Source organism: Phoxinus phoxinus, assembly GCF_949152265.1.
Source record: "Phoxinus phoxinus genome assembly, chromosome: 3".
NCBI classification, from domain to species: domain Eukaryota; kingdom Metazoa; phylum Chordata; class Actinopteri; order Cypriniformes; family Leuciscidae; genus Phoxinus; species Phoxinus phoxinus.
Window position 1 is genome coordinate 45,695,427 of NC_136878.1, and position 23,325 is coordinate 45,718,751.

Consider the following 23,325-nt stretch of genomic DNA (forward strand, 5'->3'; position numbering starts at 1 on the left):
CAGAAGAAAGAAACTTGAACAGGTTTGTAACAACATGAAGGTGAGTATAGATTATGACATAATTTTCGTTTTTGGGTGTACTATCCCTTTAAGGCAACCAAGGAACTCATAGACAACTATCTCAAAATGCTGCAAACAAGGATATTTTGGATATTTTAACTTCTGAACGGTGTAATTTGAGTTTTCCACTTCATCTTCAGCAGGTGTTGTGTTCTACAACACAGATTGCCGTGAGGTAGTGTAACAGGTTTTTATTTTTCAATATTTAATTGATCCTTCACATATTTGAGATAAAACTGAGAAAACTTCTTGAGATTCTATATACATATTTAATAGACCCTTTCCCCCCACCCCCCACACACAAAAATCATATTCACTTATTACATACTGCATTTACAATTGTATGTACAATAGTATAATTAACTATCACAATGAATATAGCATGGAATATAGCAACTTACTTACTGAAAATGTGTTGAGGCGAAGTTCTTGCCATTCCTTCAACTGTGTTTTCAACAAACACACATTGTTCCCAGACAATCATTTACAGAATAGTTCTGCACAATTCTGCTTTCTTTCGTACCACATCCCTTTGCCAAATACATTAGATGATTCACTTTGATGAAATCTGTTTGTCTGATTGGCCTTTCATTTCTTTGGACACTGTAAAAGGAACATTCTTTCGGCTAAATATAATATGTGTGAACGACAGGACTATACTTGTTCTCAAAAGCGTTTTTTTGTGACCCTGACAATATTCTTAGTCAGTTCTCTCAATTAATTGTGGCAAAACTATAAAAAGATCAATAGACTTGAATAGAAAAGAAGGAAAACCACCGAGAGATCATGTTCTCGTCTTTGCTTGGCTAAGTATTCCAAGAGATATGTTTGCAAAATGAGTATCAGGGAACCTGGTTTGGAGATCTGCAGCACCATGCAGTTGAATTCTTACATTCATAAATAGTCCATCAGTAGTGATGTCCTTGCAAGAGACATACACACACACACACACACACAAATTAAAATAAATCATTCCGAGGCTCTGCATTTGGAAAGCTCCAAAAGGAAAAGAAAAGCAACAAACAAAGCCTCCTCTCACAGTCTCAAAGTCATTTGGATTTTTAAAAAAAAGACCAGCCAAGCGTGAGACCATAAGAGAGAAGGTCAAGTCTCATCGTAATTTTGACTTTCCGTATATGTTGCGCTGCACTGATATGACTTTCTCCAGACAGGCTAGCCGGGTTTCGTGAAGTGAACTGTGCCATAGAGTGCCGCCGGGTCTCGTGTCGTCACTGCGGCACAGCATGTACGGGACGCTCTCGGTTCGGCTCTGGATGAAGCCGCTGCGGAGCAACGAGCGACAGAACAGACTGATCCGATCCGTCCGTCTCAGGATCAGATGAGCCTTCCTGTGTGGGACAGAGAGAGAGACGAACCAGTGTGTGTGTGAGTCGAGTTCAAGCCAGGATCATTGGAAATAATACATGACAGAACCTGAAAAGCTTTGCTCAACACAGTCAAGAACTGTATTTCCAAGCCTGGGATGGCCATGTTCATGCATTGCTGCAACCTCAGTTAGTGTAATTGACTTAAAGGGATGGTTCGGAGTAATTTCAATAGGGACCTTTGCACCATGACCTCGACCCCATAAGCTTCTGTTCCCTTGGTCGAACATTATTAAAGTTAGAGCTTATTTAGAGATATCAGCTGAATGGTTTAGTGCAGGCGCTAATGGATCAGAATGTTGTATCTGGTAAATTACCTCACTAATAATGCCCTGAATGTTGCCAAACTTCTAGAGTAGTACAAATAGGTTATGTACTCATGAAATGAGGCATTGGGAAGTTTGTAAGTACATCAGGAGTTTATTTAAATAACACTTGCCTGACGGCTTATGCTAACGCTAACCCGGACGTCGAGGTCACTTCTGTGAGTTGGGAAAAGCCCGTAAAAGTCCTGGCAGAAAGCGATGCATAAGGATGTAGTGTAACAACCAGTTCCAGGAATGCACTAATATTTTGTTGGTAGTACCAGTTTGCAACAACTATTAGTTAACACTAAGGTGTCAACACTTCGGGAAATATTATACAAATTTTTTGGTATATCTTTTTCACCAACACCGCGCAGGACTTTTACAAGCTTTTCCCAACTCACGGAAGTGACCTAGACGTCCGGGTTAGCGTTAGCATAAGCCGCCAGGCAAGTGTTATTTAAATAAACTCCTGATGTACTTACAAACTTTACAATGCCTCGTTTTATGAGTGCAGAACCTTTGTACTACTGTAGAAGTTTGGCAACATTCAGGGCATTATTAGTGCGGTAATTTCTGAGATACAACGAGATAAAAAAAATATGCGCTTTTTGTAATCTTGACATAATTAGAATATATTAATCTTTAAATTTATACTATACATATATAATAAAATGCCATTATTAATACAATTTCATTAATGGATACAATGGGCTTGGTGAAAGACATAAATATTTGAATGTGGTAAAACTACACAGTCCATTATAAAATTGTGTCTGCTCAGCATTTATATTTTTTATCTTTAACTCAAAATATGATGAAAATGTGTTTTGAAGTAATTTTTATGAAACATGTGCCCTGTTTTAGGACAATCATTACTTACTGCTCCACAAATATTGAATCATAATGCAAAGCCTGTGTTGATATTCATAAAGATTATTGGATCCTTACACAAAGGGAAAGCGAGCTGTAATTGGTGGTCTCTGCTTCATTCCTCTGGCTAGTTCTGCCAGCGAACAGATTACACAAACATTCACAGAGAGTTTAGGATGGCAACCTTCTGATGGCCTCAAACCAGGGGCCCGTGTGAGGGACGGCGCACACTTCCTCTTCGTGTTTTGCTTAATAATATACAGGGCTGCGTTTCCCAAAAGCATCGTAAGCCTAAGTTGACCGTAAAAACGATCGTACGACTGATCTTAATATTACGGTCTGTTTCCCAAAAGCATCGTAGCTTAAGTAGCACTTGAAAATCTTCGTAGAACTACGAGTGCTCTGGAGTAATCGTACATCCCCAAGTGCATCGTAAGAAGACAGATTTATGAGGTCACCTGCAGGACAACCGGCAGATTACACTTTTATCTAGATTTAACACATTGCAACGTAAGTAATATAATAATGTTTTGATTGTAGGCTACTTTATTGTACACTTCATTTTACTCGTTTTTTGTTTAGCCTACATGAATTTATAAATGAAATAATTAAAAAGGGAAGAAAAAGATAGAAATACACACCTAAATTAAATGAATTAACAAAAAAATATATAAAAGAAGTAATGTGGAAAATATGCTTCAAAGACTGGGCAAAATAGGGATGAATTCAAAAAAATCTGTCAATGACGTGCACGAAAACCAGCCATGTATTGGCGATTTCTTGGTTGGCCATCATATCCCATGCCATCTTAGTCGTCGTCCTCCTCTTCCACCTCCTCCACCTCTTCATCTTCCTCACTCTTTAATCACTCTTTATAGGGCACTCTTTAATGTAATCTTTTTGAAAGGTATCTATTATTTTTTTTTGCCATTTTGTAAGTGCCTCCGCCTGTGGGTGCTTTATATAGACTTGTCTTGATTGCTAATCCACAACAAATGACGATTATTAGGTTAAACGTTCAGAATAGGAATCCATATAAGGTTATATTTCAGCACTTCGCAAATGGACAGCGGCTCTTAAGTAGCACGTAGAACGCGTTCTCGCGCGTTCATGTTAAGTGCATTTTTGGGAAACGCGCGTGGAATTGCCGCGAGCGTTCGAAACCTTGCACGTAGAGAGCGCTCTTAAGAGCTGAGATACATCGTTATCGGGAAACCCGGCCCAGGCCGTTCCATAAAAACATACACATTCTCAAACAACACTCAAGTAGCCTCTTCAGTCCGAAGAGTCATTTGAGAATTTCTTCAATCAAAAAAACAAAAGTAATTTACCGTATTTTTCGGACTATAAGTTGCACTTTTTTTCATTGTTCGGCTGGTCCTGCGACTTATAGTCAGGTGCGACTTATATATCAAAATGAATTCATACGGACTGAGATGAACCAAGAGAAAACATTACCGTCTACAGCCGCGAGAGGGCGCTCTAGTTAGCGGAGTTGTTCAGAAGCGACACCGAGGAAGAACTCAATGTGTTCAGTGTTGAGGAGTGAGATCGGGAGCTTGGTGAACTTGCTGACCGGTAACTTGTTGGACTCGCTGGCTAATGTTAATTTAGCCTATTCAGCCTCAGGTATATGTTCTTTATGCTATTGTGCAGCTGAATAACTGTTAATGTGTTACGCTAACACACCGGACACTATTCAGCTGTTGTTCTGTGTGCTGTTGTGGAGTTGAATAACTTGCCTTTCCAGATTAAATGTCTGTTCTTGGTCTTGGATTTTGTGAAATAAATGTCTAAATAAATGCGACTTATAGTCCAGTGCGACTTATATATGTTTTTTTCCTCTTCATGACGTATTTTTTGACTGATGCGACTTACACTCCGGGAAATACGGGTAAGTGTATCAAATCAGTTCATACAGGTGTAGTTCCCCTTGTGAATAACTGCACTTAAGTGTATTGAATGTGCACTTGTAGTTTACTTCAAATCTAAAAAGTACATTTCATGCATACAATATAATATTAATTACATAAAAGGCCACTTAAGTGTACTGAGAGTACACTTTCATGACCATGACACTAAAGTACACTTTAGTCAAAATTAAACTTTTACTTTAAAGTGTGTTTTAAAGCATCATATTTTTAAAAAGCACACTTATTTTGATGTAACTAACAAGCACTTGATTATATTTTTAACTGTAGTGTGTTGTTTGAAATTACATTTCAATTTTAAATTCACTAAATTGCAACTTCATTACAAATGTGTAATTATGAATATATATATATATATCTGTTTAATTAGAAATTACATTGAAGGTTATTTTAGTTTATCATAAAAGCTTGTACTTTCGGCAATGCACTATATATTTCAAATATATAAAGTACTTAAGTGGATGAAACAAGAAAGTTCAGCAAAATGCATGTAATATAAATGAAAATATAATACATTTGTATATGTAATACTTCATATTACAGTGTCCTTGTTACACGTTACACGTTACTGGAGTAATAACTATAATAACTATAAATTGTGCGTAATTACATGCAACTAACCCTCAACCATAACCTGATCCTAATCCTAACCCTATAGTAAGTATGATCATTATTATTACACAATACTTAAATGCATAATTACACTGTAACATGGATACCTTAAAATAAAGGGTTACACTTTTTAGGTGTCATTGTTACAGTGTAATTATTTATTTATGTACTGAGTAATATTAAGCAACTACATGTACTTATTATAGGGTTATATGATTAGGATTTGGTTGAGGGTTAGCAGAGGTGGAAAGAGTAATAAAATATTGTACTCAAGTAAAAGTACTACTACTTCAATGAAATTTTACTTAAGTACAAGTAAAAGTACCGGTCTAAAAATCGACTCAAGTAAAAGTAAAAAGTAGCTCATTTAAAATTTACTCAGAGTAAAAGTTACTTAGTTACTTTTTTAACAGCGGGGGTGGGGGGCTCTCCCGTGTAGGGTTGTAACGGTATGAGATTTGCACAGTATGGCAATGTCTCCGAAAATATTACTGTTAAAGGGATAGTTCACCCAAAAATGAAAATAAGCCCATGATTTATTGACCCTCAAGTCATCCTAGGTGTATATGACATTCTTCTTTCAGAGTTATATTTAAAAAGTCCATTAAAGTGCCTCTATTCACCATAAAAGTGCTCCATACAGGGTTAATAAAGGCCTTCTAAAGCAAAGCAATGAGTTTAAGAAAAAAAAATCCATATTTAACATGTTACAAAGTAAAATTCTAGCTTCCGGCCAAACGCAGTCTACTTGCGTCTATAGCACAACTTACGCAATTTATGACGTCGAAGTAGCGTAGTGCGTCATGGCATAGCGTAAATATCAGCAGTACGTCGCATTCCTCGCATAAATTGTGCTTTAGACTTAAAGAGCACCTATTATGCCCCTTTTCACAAGATGTAAAATAAGTCCAACACACATTTATGTTCAAACATCATGTAAAAGTGAATTTTGCATAATAGGTGCCCTTTAAGTGGAATCTGTATGTTCGTGTGGCTGGAAGCTAGTTATTCTACTTTGTAAAGTTTTAAATATGGATATTTTTCTAACACAAATTCATCGCTCTGGTTCAGAAGGTCTTTATTAACCCCCCGGAGCCGTGAGGAGCACTTTAATGATGGATAGATGCACTTTTATGGACTTCAAAACAGAAACGGCCATTCACTGCAGGATATTTGTTAATATAACTCTTGAGGATGACTTGAGGATGAATAAATCATGGGCTAATTTTAATTTTTGGGTGAACTATCCCTTTAATCAATTAATAAATAAATAAACGGTATCATTAAATTATTGTTATTATTATTATTATCATCAGTTAAAAAAATGACAGTTAAATGAATGAAAACAGTTTTTTGGTTTAACAAATGCTTTTATTATAACAAACTTAAAATTATTTGTTTGTTTTGTTTATTAAAATTTCAATAAAACATGTCTAATTAACTAAATTAAATAACTGACCAATGACCATTAGATTAACTCTTTTTAACATTAATAATATATTAAAATGTTTAAGAATAATTCCATGAAATGTATTTTATTCAGAAAATGAATGTTTCTTTTTATGATTTAATACTAATGAATGTAAACTTTATCCTTTTATTTTTTGGGGAAAGTTCTGCAGAACAGATTTATTAAATTAAACTATGGACCCAAAAAAAGATATTCCTTAAATAATGTTACATTTTTTTAAATTCAAATTATTGTTGTTATTATTTTGAGAAGTATGTTCTATTGTAGGCATACAATAGTAATACACCGGTAGGCTATTTCTATCATAATTTCTCCTAGTTACACTAAACTTTTATTTTGACGGGTTCTAGTGAAGACCTGTTTTAGAGTGTATTTGACAATGGTTTTTCTCAAATAAAATGATGAAAATGCTCATTAGGCGTTCTCTCAGAGCAGCTCTCTAAATGTTCATGTAGCCTATTTCATGTCCTCATATTGTTTGTGAGACGCTGAAAACACAATGAGCATCAGGCATACTTAAGTATGTAGTAGGCTACAGACGCGACGCAGCTCATTCACACAGAGGCACGCAGAACAAGCATATTTACATAGCAGTCTTTTTGCGCTTTAATATTCAGAGACCATGTCGCGATTTATTGCACAGCTCTACTTTCAATTTATTCATATAGCCTACATCATTGCGTGTTTTACGTGGAACCTGCGTTATGTAAATTGAATTTTCATTTGGATTTTGGATTCGGGGATTCACTCTGCAAACGGGACATACCTTTATCTGCACGGATGGATGGTGTTCTATGTTTCCTCCTTTTGCAGCCACATTGCGTCCACATTTTTTGCAAATTGGATATCTATCCTCGAGGACAACCACACGTTTTTCCTACATCTAAAGTATTCACATACTGCCCATATGGTTCGCTTCATAAGAATTCGACAGCGTTTCACTTTTAGCTGGGTCTGCATCACCTTTTTTGCGCGTTTGTTCTCGCCATAGACGGTTCTCCCGCCCTTCAATCAATGTAGTAGTTTCCGGAGCGCGATTTTTTTTCCCCCTTGTAAATTATTATTTTATTTATTTTTTACTCAGTAACGGATATGATTTAAAAATGGAGCGAATTACAATACTTCAAACAAAACGTACTTAAGTAAAAGTAAAATTACAGATTTTAAAAACTACTTAAAAAAGTAGAAGTACACAAAAAAACTACTCAATTACAGTAACGCGAGTAAATGTAATCCGTTACTTTCCACCTCTGCATGTAATTATGCATAATTAACTGTTACTGTTATTACTTTGGTAAGTACATGTAACTTATGGAACAAGGACACTGTAAAATGAAGTGTTACCAAATAAAGTATAATATTTTTATGCAATTGTAATTACAGTTTTTTTCAGTCGCTAACAAGCGTTTGTCCAGCCAGTTGTCACATTTTCAAAACTCTAAACACAATTAGCACAGCATCGGTCTTTTGTGGCCATACCATTCACACATTTCATGTCGTTTTCAAACAATATGCAGTCAGTGAACACATTTCCATAATGCTTAAATTTTCTTAACAGACAAGCTATACCTCCCAACAAAACTATGGTTTGTTTTTGTAGTATTTACGAATGTTAACACACAACATCCCACAATAGCAAAAACAATATTCCAAACCTTAGATACAGTATAAAAACCTCTGCTTCTGCAATGATCAGTTCAAAAACAATATATCTCAGCTGATAACAAACAAACAATTGAATAATTGACACAGAGCTTATTTATGTTGGGTAAATTGGGCCAACCACAGCTGATTCCAGTCTGGCTTAGACTGGCTTAGAGTGGCAGGGGTTATTTTTTTTCTATTACATTGACACTTATACAGTAAAAGAAGGACTGTGAGGAGTGATGTTTTTGGAAATAGAAACAGAAAAAGACAAACACTGTAATGTCTGGAAGAGGAAGAGTAAGAGCAAGGGGCCCAGTGAGAAGAGCCGGCCCAGTGAGAGATGCAGTGAGAGATGCAGTGAGAGATGCAGTGAGAGGTGCAGTGAGAGATGCAGTGAGAGGTGCAGTGAGAGATGCAGTGAGAGATGCAGTGAGAGGTGCAGTGAGAGATGCAGTGAGAGGTGCAGTGAGAGATGCAGTGAGAGATGCAGTGAGAGGTGCAGTGAGAGATGCAGTGAGAGATGCAGTGAGAGGTGCAGTGAGAGATGCAGTGAGAGGTGCAGTGAGAGATGCAGTGAGAGATGCAGTGAGAGATGCAGTGAGAGATGCAGTGAGAGATGCAGTGAGAGATGCAGTGAGAGATGCAGTGAGAGGTGCAGTGAGAGATGCAGTGAGAGATGCAGTGAGAGATGCAGTGAGAGGTGCAGTGAGAGATGCAGTGAGAGGTGCAGTGAGAGATGCAGTGAGAGATGCAGTGAGAGATGCAGTGAGAGATGCAGTGAGAGGTGCAGTGAGAGATGTAGTGAGAGATGCAGTGAGAGATGCAGTGAGAGATGCAGTGAGAGATGCAGTGAGAGATGCAGTGAGAGGTGCAGTGAGAGATGCAGTGAGAGATGCAGTGAGAGATGCAGTGAGAGGTGCAGTGAGAGATGCAGTGAGAGGTGCAGTGAGAGATGCAGTGAGAGGTGCAGTGAGAGATGCAGTGAGAGATGCAGTGAGAGATGCAGTGAGAGATGCAGTGAGAGATGCAGTGAGAGATGCAGTGAGAGATGCAGTGAGAGATGCAGTGAGAGATGCAGTGAGAGGTGCAGTGAGAGATGCAGTGAGAGATGCAGTGAGAGGTGCAGTGAGAGATGCAGTGAGAGATGCAGTGAGAGATGCAGTGAGAGGTGCAGTAAGAGATGCAGTGAGAGATGCAGTGAGAGATGCAGTGAGAGGTGCAGTGAGAGATGCAGTGAGAGGTGCAGTGAGAGATGCAGTGAGAGATGCAGTGAGAGGTGCAGTGAGAGATGCAGTGAGAGATGCAGTGAGAGATGCAGTGAGAGGTGCAGTGAGAGATGCAGTGAGAGATGCAGTGAGAGATGCAGTGAGAGATGCAGTGAGAGATGCAGTGAGAGGTGCAGTGAGAGATGCAGTGAGAGATGCAGTGAGAGATGCAGTGAGAGATGCAGTGAGAGATGCAGTGAGAGATGCAGTGAGAGATGCAGTGAGAGATGCAGTGAGAGGTGCAGTGAGAGATGCAGTGAGAGATGCAGTGAGAGATGCAGTGAGAGGTGCAGTGAGAGATGCAGTGAGAGGTGCAGTGAGAGATGCAGTGAGAGATGCAGTGAGAGGTGCAGTGAGAGGTGCAGTGAGAGATGCAGTGAGAGATGCAGTGAGAGGTGCAGTGAGAGATGCAGTGAGAGATGCAGTGAGAGATGCAGTGAGAGGTGCAGTGAGAGGTTCAGTGAGAGATGCAGTGAGAGATGCAGTGAGAGATGCAGTGAGAGATGCAGTGAGAGATGTAGTGAGAGGTGCAGTGAGAGATGTAGTGAGAGATGCAGTGAGAGATGCAGTGAGAGATGTAGTGAGAGGTGCAGTGAGAGATGCAGTGAGAGATGTAGTGAGAGGTGCAGTGAGAGATGCAGTGAGAGATGTAGTGAGAGGTGCAGTGAGAGATGCAGTGAGAGATGTAGTGAGAGGTGCAGTGAGAGATGCAGTGAGAGATGCAGTGAGAGATGCAGTGAGAGATGCAGTGAGAGGTGCAGTGAGAGATGCAGTGAGAGATGCAGTGAGAGATGTAGTGAGAGATGCAGTGAGAGATGTAGTGAGAGGTGCAGTGAGAGATGTAGTGAGAGGTGCAGTGAGAGATGCAGTGAGAGATGCAGTGAGAGATGCAGTGAGAGATGCAGTGAGAGATGTAGTGAGAGGTGCAGTGAGAGATGCAGTGAGAGGTGCAGTGAGAGATGTAGTGAGAGGTGCAGTGAGAGATGCAGTGAGAGGTGCAGTGAGAGGTGCAGTGAGAGATGTAGTGAGAGGTGCAGTGAGAGATGCAGTGAGAGATGTAGTGAGAGGTGCAGTGAGAGATGCAGTGAGAGATGCAGTGAGAGATGTAGTGAGAGGTGCAGTGAGAGATGCAGTGAGAGGTGCAGTGAGAGGTGCAGTGAGAGATGTAGTGAGAGGTGCAGTGAGAGATGTAGTGAGAGATGTAGTGAGAGGTGCAGTGAGAGATGTAGTGAGAGATGTAGTGAGAGGTGCAGTGAGAGATGCAGTGAGAGATGCAGTGAGAGATGCAGTGAGAGATGTAGTGAGAGGTGCAGTGAGAGATGCAGTGAGAGGTGCAGTGAGAGGTGCAGTGAGAGATGCAGTGAGAGGTGCAGTGAGAGATGCAGTGAGAGATGCAGTGAGAGGTGCAGTGAGAGATGCAGTGAGAGGTGCAGTGAGAGGTGCAGTGAGAGATGTAGTGAGAGGTGCAGTGAGCCAGTGGACCCTATAATACCGAGCGCATCCTTGCCTTTCTCAATGATCTCCACCAGCGCCTGGGTCCAGAGCAGGATCAGGAGGGTGAAAACATGAGGACCTTTGTAATTACCTGGGACAATGTGGCTTTCCATCATTCGCAAGCAATAACAACATGGTTTGAAGTCCACCCAAGACTGGTAAGTCTCTTCCTTCCACCCTATTCACCTTTCCTCAACCCCAGAGAGGAGTTATTTTCTGCATGGAGGTGGACGGTTTATGACCATCAACCACATGACCAGATGTCCAGATGTTGAAGCCATGGATGCTGGTGCAGGGACATCACAGTTCATGATTGCCAAGGGTGGATCCAACATACCAAGTGGTTTTATCCCAGGTGCATTGCCTTGGATAATATCAGATGTGATGTTGATGAAAACATGTGGCCTAACCCTGAAGATCGCAGAGATTAGATACAGTAATTTTGTGCTTTTTGCTGTTGTTGTTTTTTTTGTTCAGAATGCTCTTATGTGTTTCATGGATATTTTGTTCACTGTAAGCAATACTGTAAAACTTTTTCTGTTCTATCATACCGTGTTTCTACTGTACTTCCTGTAGTAAAGAGTAAAAGGAAAAAAAATGATTTGCTTTTTACTGGAATGCTTTTGAATGAGAACATTACTGTACATGTGGACATACAGTTTCCAACCAAGACATTTAGTGTAAAAACGGTGGATTGAATGGTTTGCATGCAAATACCTGTAAAACTGAAACATAAAAGTCTATGCAGTTTTTGTAATGTCAAGAATAGCCAGTATTCTGAAACCTGGTGTACTTTGATTGACTGCATGTACCTTGTGAAAAGAAATCAAGTGTTATTCTTTGACAGAATAATTTCATTTTGAGTCAGATTTCCAGTGTTTTGGTAAAGTTAGTGTGTGGAGAGAAAGATGTGTTCTATTTTGAAATGAAGAGTTAGTATATATTTAACAAAATGTGTTTTTGAGAAGAAAATTAACCATTTGGCCAATTGTGTTTTGTAGGTGTGAGTCTGTGTTAAGAGTTTAGAAAAAATATCTGAAGTATGGGTAAGCGCTTGTTAGCGATTGAAAAAAACTGTAACATGCGATTAAGCATCCGAAGACTTTGTATATTCACTTTAGTATATTCTAAGATCTGATTAAAACGGATGATATTGTATTTAAGATGCAGAGAGAGACTGCAGCATTGCTTGTTCATTCTCTTGCTCACCTGGGTCCGAGTTCATCCTCACTTCTCCACACAAAGTCTCCAAACTTCTCGTAGTGTGAGTTGTAGTGATGCTGAACGCGGTAGAGCAGTGGCGGGGAGATCTCCATCAGCGTGTTGTAGGCCGTCTGCTGCTCCTTCCCACTGGTGTAGCCGTTGTACAGGTTATACACTTTATCTGCGATCTCTGTGGAGGAGAAAGAAGGTCTGACGTCCAAAAGCTGAACTGTCACAGCACTGGATAAAAATTAATAAAGGTAATTGCACATTTTAATCTGGCAAGTCTGACTTTTTTCTCAAAATTGCAAGAGAAAATGTCTGAGAAAATGTCAGATTTTTTTTCTGAAAATTTGTGAGTTTATATCTCACAATTCTATCACATGCAATTGCAATTTTATATCTTGTAATTGTGAGAATTTTTTTACGTAATTATCTTTTGTAGTTTGTTATTCCGTTGCAGAAACAACTTCAATACACTCTAAAAAATGCTGGGTTGTTTCAACCCAATTTTGGGTCAAATATGGACAAACCCAAACGTTGGGTTAAAAATGTAATTTAAAAATGGCTGGATTTTCACCCAAAATTGGGTTGAAACAACCCAGCACTTTTTAGCGTGTAGTATTCAAATAAACATTTTAAGAAAATCTTCTGTTCTTTCATCTTTGGTGACAAATGAAATTATGCAGTGTTTTGTGAAATCTTCAGTACTTGTTAGTATGAGATAATATATTTAAGTGCAAACTGAATGCAATGTTTTTAATATCAATTAAATTAAATTAAATCATATTAGCTTTTTTATTTTATTAAAGGGCACCTATTATGGAATTTAGAAATGTACCTTTCATGTAGTGTGTAACATAGATCTAAGTGAACAAAAACATCCTGCAAAGTTTGAAATATGAAAGTGCACCGTATATAAAGTTATTGTCTTTCAAAAGTAAGAGTCGACTCGGAGTCATTTTTATGAATCGTTAGAAGACCGAAGCTTTTTCTCTGACTAGATGACGTCAACTTGTCAAGTTATTTGAATACGATACGCCCACTTATTGCGCTCCAAGGCCAGCAGGGAAACATCATGGCGACGAGACGCTGTGTTCTGAAGTGCGGCTCAAAATCAAACTTTTTTCATCTGCCCAAGGAGGAGCATTTGAAGACTAAGTGGCTACAATTCATATATACAACTATACCACAGAAGTATAGTCCGAGCCTTGTGAAGTATTTGTTCGCGCCATTTTGAAGACGATTGCTTTACCAACTTAAATGCAATCAAACTTGGATTCGCGAGCCGGCTGATATTGAAGGAAGATTCAGTTCCAAGTGTATTTGCATCAGCTTCCTCCTCCGTATCACAACCTGTAAGTGTTATTAATAATTGTTGCTTTTATGTTTTATGTAGCATGCTTAATAATTATTTTGTTTGTTGTGTAAGCACCGTTTAGCTTCTAGGTCTAAAATGGCAATTGTATTGAGATATGTGAAGTGTTTGTCATTGTTTTCTGAGTTGTCTTAAAGAATAGAGTAATACCTCGTAACGTAACTGCATTTTTTTTTGTTGTTGTTGTAAAACCGTTATGTTTATGCATCGGGCTAATGCAAACAAAGACTGATTGTGCTTTTACAATATGAACTCTAGGATATGCTCGCTAACATAACATTAAATTCTTCATCTTATTTTTAGTTTTTTACTACAAACTAAAGCAGTGGACTATAATCATTATTATAACAAAATTGAATTGATAAAAGCATCATTGTACTCCGTGTTAAAAATAAGTATTATCACTGTAAACACTGCTGGGTCATCTGACCAATCGCAGATTAGCGTCGCGCAAAGGAGGTGTTTGGAAAAACGAGTCGTTGAACGAATCATTTGGGAGTCGGTGAGCAAATCAGGTAAAAATAAATGCATATTATACGACAAAAAAAGTGTTTTTTGTCATTGCATACATGTAAAACTGTTGTTGGGGACTCCAAAAACAATATTAGGAACATTTTAAATGTCATAATAGGTGCCCTTTAAATGCAGTTGAACTTTAGTGTTTTTGACCCATTACTGTAAGTAGGACTTATTAGAATCATAATTACTTTTGTCGTCTTTTGAATTAACTTCAAATGCATTATCTAGTTACATTTATAATCAAAAACTTTACATGTGCTTTAGTGTTTAAGTGTACTTGTTTAAAAGGATTGCTAAAACATGATGACTGAACTTTGACATTACTTTTTAAAAAGTGTACTTAAGTGTGTTAAGAAGGTGTCATGAGAGTGTAATCTCTTTAAATACACTTTCTATTATACTTTCAGTAATTTAAGTAGGCTATACTCTAAAAAATGCTGGGTTGTTTTAACCCAATTTGGGGTCAAATATGGACAAACCCAGCCATTGGGTTAAAAATTTTAAATTGCATTTTTGATCCAATGTTTGGATTTGTCCATATTTGACCCCAAATTGGGTTAAAACAACCCAGCATTTTTTAGAGTGTACATGTGCACATTCAATGCACTTAAACACTTCATTTTCACAAGAGAATCAGAAGTATAAGATTTCCTAACATGCTTTAATTGTTTCTTAACACATCATCACTTTATGAGGTAACAGTTTATTTTACAGTGTAATTGTTACATGTAGTTACTGGAGTAATAACTATAAATGATGCATAATTACATGCAACTAACCCTTACAGAATAATTTGCCTTTTCAGGGTAGATCTGCACCTGACATCATTTTTCAAGTCACGGCTGAAAACCTACTTTTATTCACTTGCTTTTAATAATCAGTCATGTGTATCTGTTTTTTTAAAGGTAATTATTTTATGAATGTTGGCTGTTTGAAAAAAAAAAAAATGTCTTCCCTATGTCTGTCATGTTCATGTGTCATAATGATTTGTAATTCACATTGCCCTCAAAAAAATAAGCTGTTGAACAAACTTAATTAAATCAAGGAAAACTTTTCACGAAATTGAATTACATTTTTCCAACAAAATCGAATTTGTTTGAAATGATTTGTTAAATTTTGTTGAATGAACTTAAATTAATTTAGTCAATCCTGCTAGATGAAGTTTAGTCAGGTTAGTTTTTGTCCTGCCTAAAATCGCCAACATTATAATTTGAGCTAATTTGACTCTACAATCACTTCTAATGCTATATGTTACTACTGTTCTATTGAATTAAAACCAGGTTTTACAGAGTTATATTAAATATTACTTATGCAGTTCTGCGAGTGAGGTTTAATACAATATAAGTATATCCTGAGTGCCCACAACCCTAAACACAGTCGCCACTCTTCTGCATAGTGGTAACCACAACATTCAAAAACATTACAGAAAGTCCTCTAAGTTTCTAACATAACTGAACATTAATCACTAACATTAACTAACAACATATTTCCATTTACTGAAAAACACATAAAATAACACTTTAATCCCTAAATTTATGCAGTCCCTTGCAAAGCATGCTGGGAAGTTCGGCTGTATAAATTGTGCTACATAAATAAACTTTGACTTGACTAATAGCCTAACCCTATAGTAAGTACATGTTATTATTACTCAGTTCTTAAATGTGTAATTACATTGTAACACGGATACCTTAAAATAAATTGTTACACTAATTATAAATCTAAGTATGAGTAATATTAAGCAACTGCATGCACTTAATATAGGGCTATGATTTGGTTGAGGGTTAGTTGCATGTAATTATGCATAATTTACTATGGTAAGTACATGTAACAAGGACACTGAATGGCTTTCATGGTAAGTCCTACTTTTCCTTTTCTTTGAGTGAACTTTCTGTAATCCTATTTTGACTTTGATATCGATTTTGACAAGACCTGTGAACTCAGTTGGAGTAAAATCCTCCAGCCACTATGGATGACGTAATGCTAAACCGAAACATGAAGAGCTGCCACCTCGGATGGGTGCGATGATGGCATGTCACGCGCCTCAATCTCTTCATTCACGCGTGTGGATGGAGTGAAGGAGAGCGGCCCTGTACCTTCAGCTTTGCTGTCGTCCACCATCGGACAAGACGTGCGGACGGTCACGAAACTCACGTCCGAACGACTCCCACGGCTGTCCACCGCATAAAGAGTGAACCTAGAAGAGAGGATGTGAGGAAAAGACTGCTTCAGTGTGTTTCCTAATCTCTGTTTTTAAGCTCCATGTAACTGAGACATTTGCATGGAACATTTACACCAATAAACAAATAGAGCAAAGTAAGCCAAATAACTGTGGGCTTCGGCAACATAAACACGGAATCTTACGACAAAATCATTACAAGCGAAAGGTGTCCCTGAACGAGTTCTTGTTTATGAGCCACAGACCACTATAAAAGCACGCAGGCAGGGATTCCAGTGGATTCTGTTACGTTAGGAAATTGCGTGCATGACGAGCAAAAAAAACGCAAGAAAAAAAACAACAGTCATTACGGCTAATAGCGGCTTAAATGGGACTCCCACTTCCTCTAATGACGGAGTTCCGTTTGGCAAATAAAAAACACATTAAAGCTGCAGCTCAGCGTTTTCTCAGACCACCCTGCACTAACCAGCCCGACTCCGCTGGTAATCACACGCGGTCACTGAGGTCACCGATGCCGACTGTGTCTACTTATTATTTTTAGCCAATATTTATTGTGCAAGACAAATATTTTTTGGTTTGTTTTTGCACCACAGGTGATAACACTTAGATGCTGTTTGGCGTGTGTGTGTGTGTGTGTGTGTCAGACTTTTCACCTGAGAAAGTATATATTAGGGTTGTCGCAATATACCGGTATTGACGATAATCGTGATATTCAAAGCATGAATTATCGACATCGTGTTAATTTAGAGTGTGACAATATACAGGTATTGGCGATAACCACAATATTTAAAATGAATAGGACTCTTATGATAAGATGACACGTAAATACTCCAGCGCCAGTACCTCGTTGACCTCTCAGGTGCCACTGTGGCAGTATTGCACCCGCTGACACCTATCAAACAAGAAGACGCAGCGCGCGCCCGCGCCGTTATTCTGAGAAGAACCGTGTCGTCTGACCGAGAGAGTAAAACGCTCTTTCCACACCCGAAGAAAGTAAGCTTGCCAGTTTGGGAGTTTTTTGGTTTCAAAGAAAACGCCACTTTAGACAGCTCAATCTGCAGAATATGTCGGGCTACGGTCAGTGCGAAGGGGGGAAACACCACCAACCTTTTTACCCATCTCTGTATCCATCACCCTGCGGATTTCGCCATTTTACATAGAGTAAGTTGTGATTATTTTACTAGTCATGGAATGGGAAATGTGACATTAACCTGTTAACAGCGGGTTTCTATGTTAATATATTTAAATAAATGGTGATTATTAAGTAGCCTACCTCGTTTTCTTTATTCGTCTTTTGTATGTTGTTTTGCACTTGATTTATTTATTTATTTTTGCGCTGGTGCAACGATAGGTTTAAGAGCTTAAAATATGGGTAACGTTACGCAAGTTAACAGGTTAAAGTATCAGTGTTGATGTTAATATTAATTCATCACACTGTTGAACTTGACAGTATTTTCTGTCTTTTTATTTCAAAGGGAGCTTCAAAGAAAGCCAGAGACAGAGTCTCAGGTCAGCTGATGATTTTTGAGTCTGTGGAAAGGAAAAAAAAAGCAGACTAGGTTTCTATAGATATCGTAATATATCGATATCGTGAATTCTTTTGGCCACGATAACCGTGGTGTGAAAAATCTAACATCGTGACAGCCCTAGTATATATAAATAATACTGTATATATTATTTGGACAATCACTTAGTCTTGCTTTGAACAAAACTCTGTTTACATCAATGTTTACATAATTTTTTTACATTTTTAACCCAACGTTTGGGTTTGTCCATATTTGACCCAAAATTGGGTTGAAACAACCCAGCATTTTTTAGAGTGAAATATCAATGCCAACCAATATTTAAACATCTTAAAGAGGGCCTATTATATGCTTTTTTTCCATGTTCATCTTTCTTTAGTGGGTAATGTTGCTGATATAGAGTTCTTCATAGTCAATGTTTCTGAACTCCTGAAACGCCTTCATTGTAGTCTTGAGTTTCTTCCAGGAACGAGCACGTCACAATATTCCTCATTTAAATAATTAATATGCAGAATAAAGGGGCGGGGCCTGGTTGAGTTAGTCAGTAGTGTTAAACTGGTGGTTATGGTAAAGGGGCGGGACATTTCCCAAACACACTCGAAGCGCTCGACCAATCACAACACACTGCTCCAGCCGACCAATCAGAGCACAGTGTGCTTTTCAGAAGGAGGGGCTTCATAGAGACAGGAAGTAAACAGAGCGTTACTGACAGACTGGGAAGAGAGGAGCCGCAACAATGTTCAAGCTTGAAACCCATAGTAGAGCCAAAACCAATACTTTGTGAAAGGGCATAATATGGCCTCTTTAACTGCCTTTGAATGCTCAGACATGTGCTCGACACTATTATAGATCTGGACCAAATATTCACAGGACTGCTTGTATCGTCATTTTATCATTCTGTATTGTGAATATAGTCCCAGCTGCAGTTGCAACACAAACCAACACCCTTGAGCATTGCCTATATTCTTAAATAATAAAGGCTGTTAAATGTTGCTGACTCATAACCTCAGCATGGCTCCAAATCTTGGTCCTGTACAGTACGTCAAGTGCACTGTAAACATACATTAAGTAGATTAAGCAGACTCTCCACGTTTATATGCAATGTGCCAGCATCAGATTAAATTGCAAAACACATTTTTTTATTAAAATTCCTTCATTACCAGAAATGCAGTCATACCATAAACCAACATCACATGCATCCAACCCGAGACGCCGGTTGCTCATTCCAGCTTTGTTGTATAACATTCATCCCTGATGAATCCGATGAAATGGATACGCTTTCTGACTATGCATAAGACAATGGGAGGATGCCAGAGATGTCCTTTCCCTGCTTCCAAGGAGAATTTTCTTTACACGGCAAGGTTTCGACACTTTGACTCTTCCTTTGTTTGGAAATCCATATTTCAATGACCACTAGCTGATTGTTTTGTTTGTAATACGGTCTGTTTATACATGGCTTGCATAGTTTGCCTGATCTTGTTATTCAGCGAATGAGTGTGGCATTCCTTTCCTAAACCTCACCAAAAGACATCACTCCAAATGCAGGCCAGCCACCATCCGCTGCCAATCTCATCAGAACAACACGGGCTCAACAATCACATTGTTTGAATTATGTGGTTGCCTATTGGAGTGTTTTTTATTTTATTTTATTTTTTTATATCAGACAATTTGTAGATTGGTTTAAGGACTTCAGAAGGGGAACTCTAGACTAGTTGCTGTTTTGGGCTGTTTAAGGTTTTGCAAAACTGCCAAAAGTACTTTTTGTGCTTACGTAGGCTACTCCGAATTAGCTCTCACTTTACCGTATGCTCTTAAAAATAAAGGCTTTGAAGCAATGACATAGAAGAACCATTTTTGGTTTCCAAAAGAACCAAAATCAATTGTTGGTAAAGGATATATTAACTCTTTCATCACCAGCGTTTTTTTGTTTTTTTCTTTAGCTGCATTTTTGGTCATTTTCACAAAATTGTCATGGCCGCCAGAATACTTTGTTTTATGAATATCTGAACATTAGGGGTGTAACGATACACGTATTCGTATTGAACCATTCGGTACGAGGCTTTCGGTTCAGTACGCATTACAAACCGAACGACCAAAATGTTGTTAGCAGTCGCGCTGACGCCACAACGTTGCCCAACAACCGGGACGAAACTGCGCTACTCATTATTGTGTGCTTCATGAACCGTTCATCAGTTTGGACCAATGTCAGTGCTTCACGAGTCGGTCTTGATCAAGCGACACTGTTACAACACAGCCACTGAATTCGCCACTGAAGTAATAACATCGCTGCGAGATCTAGTGAGAAGCATTCACATTTCTCCGTTATTAACCGTAGATCTCTATTAGATCAAACAGCGCTGATGTGGAAACCAGGAGAAACATTGTGCCTTAGGCTTTAGGTCCACAAATCGCAACATTCACCACCATGGATGTAATGTAATAACACTCACTGTAACCATGGAAGTGTGGCAGGAATAGTGAAATGCTTTCAAGTACTTCACACATCTTTTTCCAGCACTTCAAAACTCAAATATTATCCTATAATGTTATTTTTAATGTGATGACCAGAACATTATTTGTTCATCCTTCAAAGATTACCCCCATTTATAAAACTAAAAGTTTCAAGATGTAGGAAAACTCACCGAACCGTGACACCACTGTGACGTATCGAACCGAACCGAACCATGAGTTTTGTGAACCGTTACATCCCGACTGAACATGCAATATATCAGAAGAAAGAACAGACCCTATTCTTAAAAAAAAAAAAAAAAAACGCGTGTACGTCACTCATTGTTTACACAGAGTTTTCGGAAGTTTTACCTTTCACTGTGAAACCACTCCCGGATGAGTTCGCGCGAGCATACGCAATTGTTTTCTTTTACAATGGTTTAAACATCCCGGATAAGCGCAAATTTGTACCATTTTAATTAGCCGTCTTACCTAAAATCTCTCTGTGTAAACAATGAGTGACGTACACGCGCGAGAGATCATTTCCGGGGCTTTTTCGGCGCTTGCGCAGACAGTCCAGAGTACTTGGACGTGACTGTGATTACAAGAGGTAAAAACGATATAAATACTGTTGGTTTTCTCACACAAACCGCTCGTTTCGTGTCTTAGGCCATCAATGTGTACTTACATTTACGAGTCATTAAATCATGTTTAATTTGGACTTCTCTGTGTATGCTCTTTGAGGAGTACCCCATAGACCTGCATGATATGACTGACAGACAAGAACGGTTTAACCTAAAAATATCAAAATTGAAAATACTGTGGAAACAAAGACACCTACTGTACATCTTGGATGCCCTTGAGGTAAGATAAAACATATCAAAAAATTATTTCAAAGTGAACTATCCCTTTAATAATCGTTCTAATTTTATGAAAATAGGGATGTCCACACCACACCACACCACAACTATAACGTCAACGACACAAAGGAACGATATAACTGGAACCACTTTCAAAACGATAAAAGAGCCAATCAGAATACATCCTTTAGAATCCATCCACCAATCATCTCTGCCGCACAAACTTATAATAAACAGTGTTAGCGTGCGCGAGTGTGGAGGGTATAATATAGTTATCGTTATAGCTGTAAACGGGCCTTAAAAAAACATTTTCCACTATAAAGAAACTTTTGTTCAATGGAAATTGATGTAAAAGGTTATTTTTGGAAACTCCGATGCGAATAAAGAACCTTTATCTGTAAAAGTGTCTCTAAATGGTGTGCAGCTCTTTAGACTTTCAAACGCTATTTTTTGATGCTTTAGTTTTATTCATGTTTCTTATCTTCGCTTCTCTCTCTGGATGTCACATGCCATTTAAATCCAAGTCTGAGGAACTCTGCGAACAATTGGCAGTGATAAAGATCACCCAGGAGAACAAAGGCGAAGTGGTCTGGCTCATCGCTGGGAATGTCAAAACACATTCCCCTTCGCCCCTCAGGAACGATCTCTCTCTCTCTCTCTCTCTCTCTCTCTCTCTCTCTCTCTCTCTCTCTCTCTCTCTCTCTCTCTCTCTCTCTCTCTCTCTCTCTCTCTCTCTCTCTCTCTCTCTCTCTCTCTCTCTCTCTCTCTCTCCCTCCCTCTCTCTCTCTCTCTCTCTCCTTCTGCCCGGCTGACACACTCTACATCTGTCTTTTTCTCACTTCACTTTCACCATTCTCTGGTTACTCCTGTATGTTTGGCTTTTCTCAGCTCATGGCTGTTTTGATTTCTGGCACCTATAGTTCAGCGTTAAACGAGTTGCTCTTGGCATATGAGCACAGATTGAGACACTGTTGAGATATTTTCAAAGGCACGTAAGATGGATGGATAGCGGTTTCCCATAGACTTCAGCAAAACTCGCCATTTGCTCACAATTTAATCTCGAGAACAAACAAGATGTCACGACAATTACAGATGCTGGTGTGGCAAAGTCAGGTCACATTTATTTCTATAGTGCTTTATTCAATTCAGATTATTTCAAAACATCTTAAGGCGAGACACGCTGGCAAAAACATTTTTTTTTTTTTTCACTTGTCATTTTTGAGATTTTGGGCCATTTGTCTTTAAATAACATGTCTTCTTTCAGACCTGTGGTGAAAAAAGGTCCAAAATACACATTTAGGTCTTTATTTTGCTACACTTCGTCCGTTTGAGTCTGTAGATTTCTCCTAAATTCAACAAAAGTTGGCGTTCTTAATATATATTTTTCATATATTCATATACCTTTAGAAAGCTCTCTCTCTCCTGTACAATGCTGTCACATCCAAATATGGTAATTTCCTTTTTATCAGCAACCAATCGTGAAAGTACAATGGACATTTAACTCTAAAAGCGAAATCTCATTGGCTGATGTCAATTTCTGACAACGTGATTCGTTCAGATGCATCATGTGTGTTTCTGACTGCTTTTCTGTTTAGTTGAAGGCCATAAATGCTGTGTTTATAAGTGTTGATGTGATTTAGGTGGTTTGTATTGTTGTTGCTAATAATTTGATAAGATATTGTGTCTGTAAATAGTTGTTTCCACTAAAAAAGTATGCATTTTTACATATTTTTAAATGCCGTTTTTTCTAAATGAGTTTTTTGTCATTCTCCAGTATAAACATCTCAGCCTATGTAGCACCGATGTACAGCAAACTCTCCAGTTATACACTTAGCAGTATTCTGAAGATATGTTCAGAGGGATTTGTTAATAAATCATCCCTGGCCTGATTTATGTGACATTTTAATTAAAAAATGTATGGCGAAAATGTATTTTTTAAGGCTATGGACAGTATATTTTGATTTCCTACCTAGGTAATGAAAGCATATATCCTGAAATCCATCTGAACATCTTTTTTCATCTTGTGTGTAAAGAAAATGAAAAATTTTTTTTTGCACCTGGCTTTATCATATGTTCAGATCTATCTACCGAAAATATATGCAAAATTGCGCATATTTAATTAGATAATGCCTCATTTGCATAATGAAACATACCAATTTCAAAAACTTGTAATAC

General features: G+C 38.3%; 1 protein-coding gene across 2 annotated transcripts in view; it reads right to left on the minus strand.

Moving 5' to 3' along the window:
* Positions 1-259: 259 nt before the first annotated feature.
* astn2 (astrotactin 2) overlaps positions 260-23,325 on the minus strand; it is a 506,843-nt gene continuing 483,777 nt past the window's right edge. For both annotated transcript variants that reach the window (XM_079606411.1, XM_079606410.1), the window contains 3 exons: positions 16,237-16,337; positions 12,253-12,436; positions 260-1,409 (listed from right to left, as the gene is read on the minus strand). In XM_079606411.1, the coding sequence (XP_079462537.1) occupies positions 1,172-1,409; positions 12,253-12,436; positions 16,237-16,337 (523 nt within the window). In that variant the 3' untranslated portion in view covers positions 260-1,171. The remainder of the gene's footprint in view (positions 1,410-12,252; positions 12,437-16,236; positions 16,338-23,325) is intronic.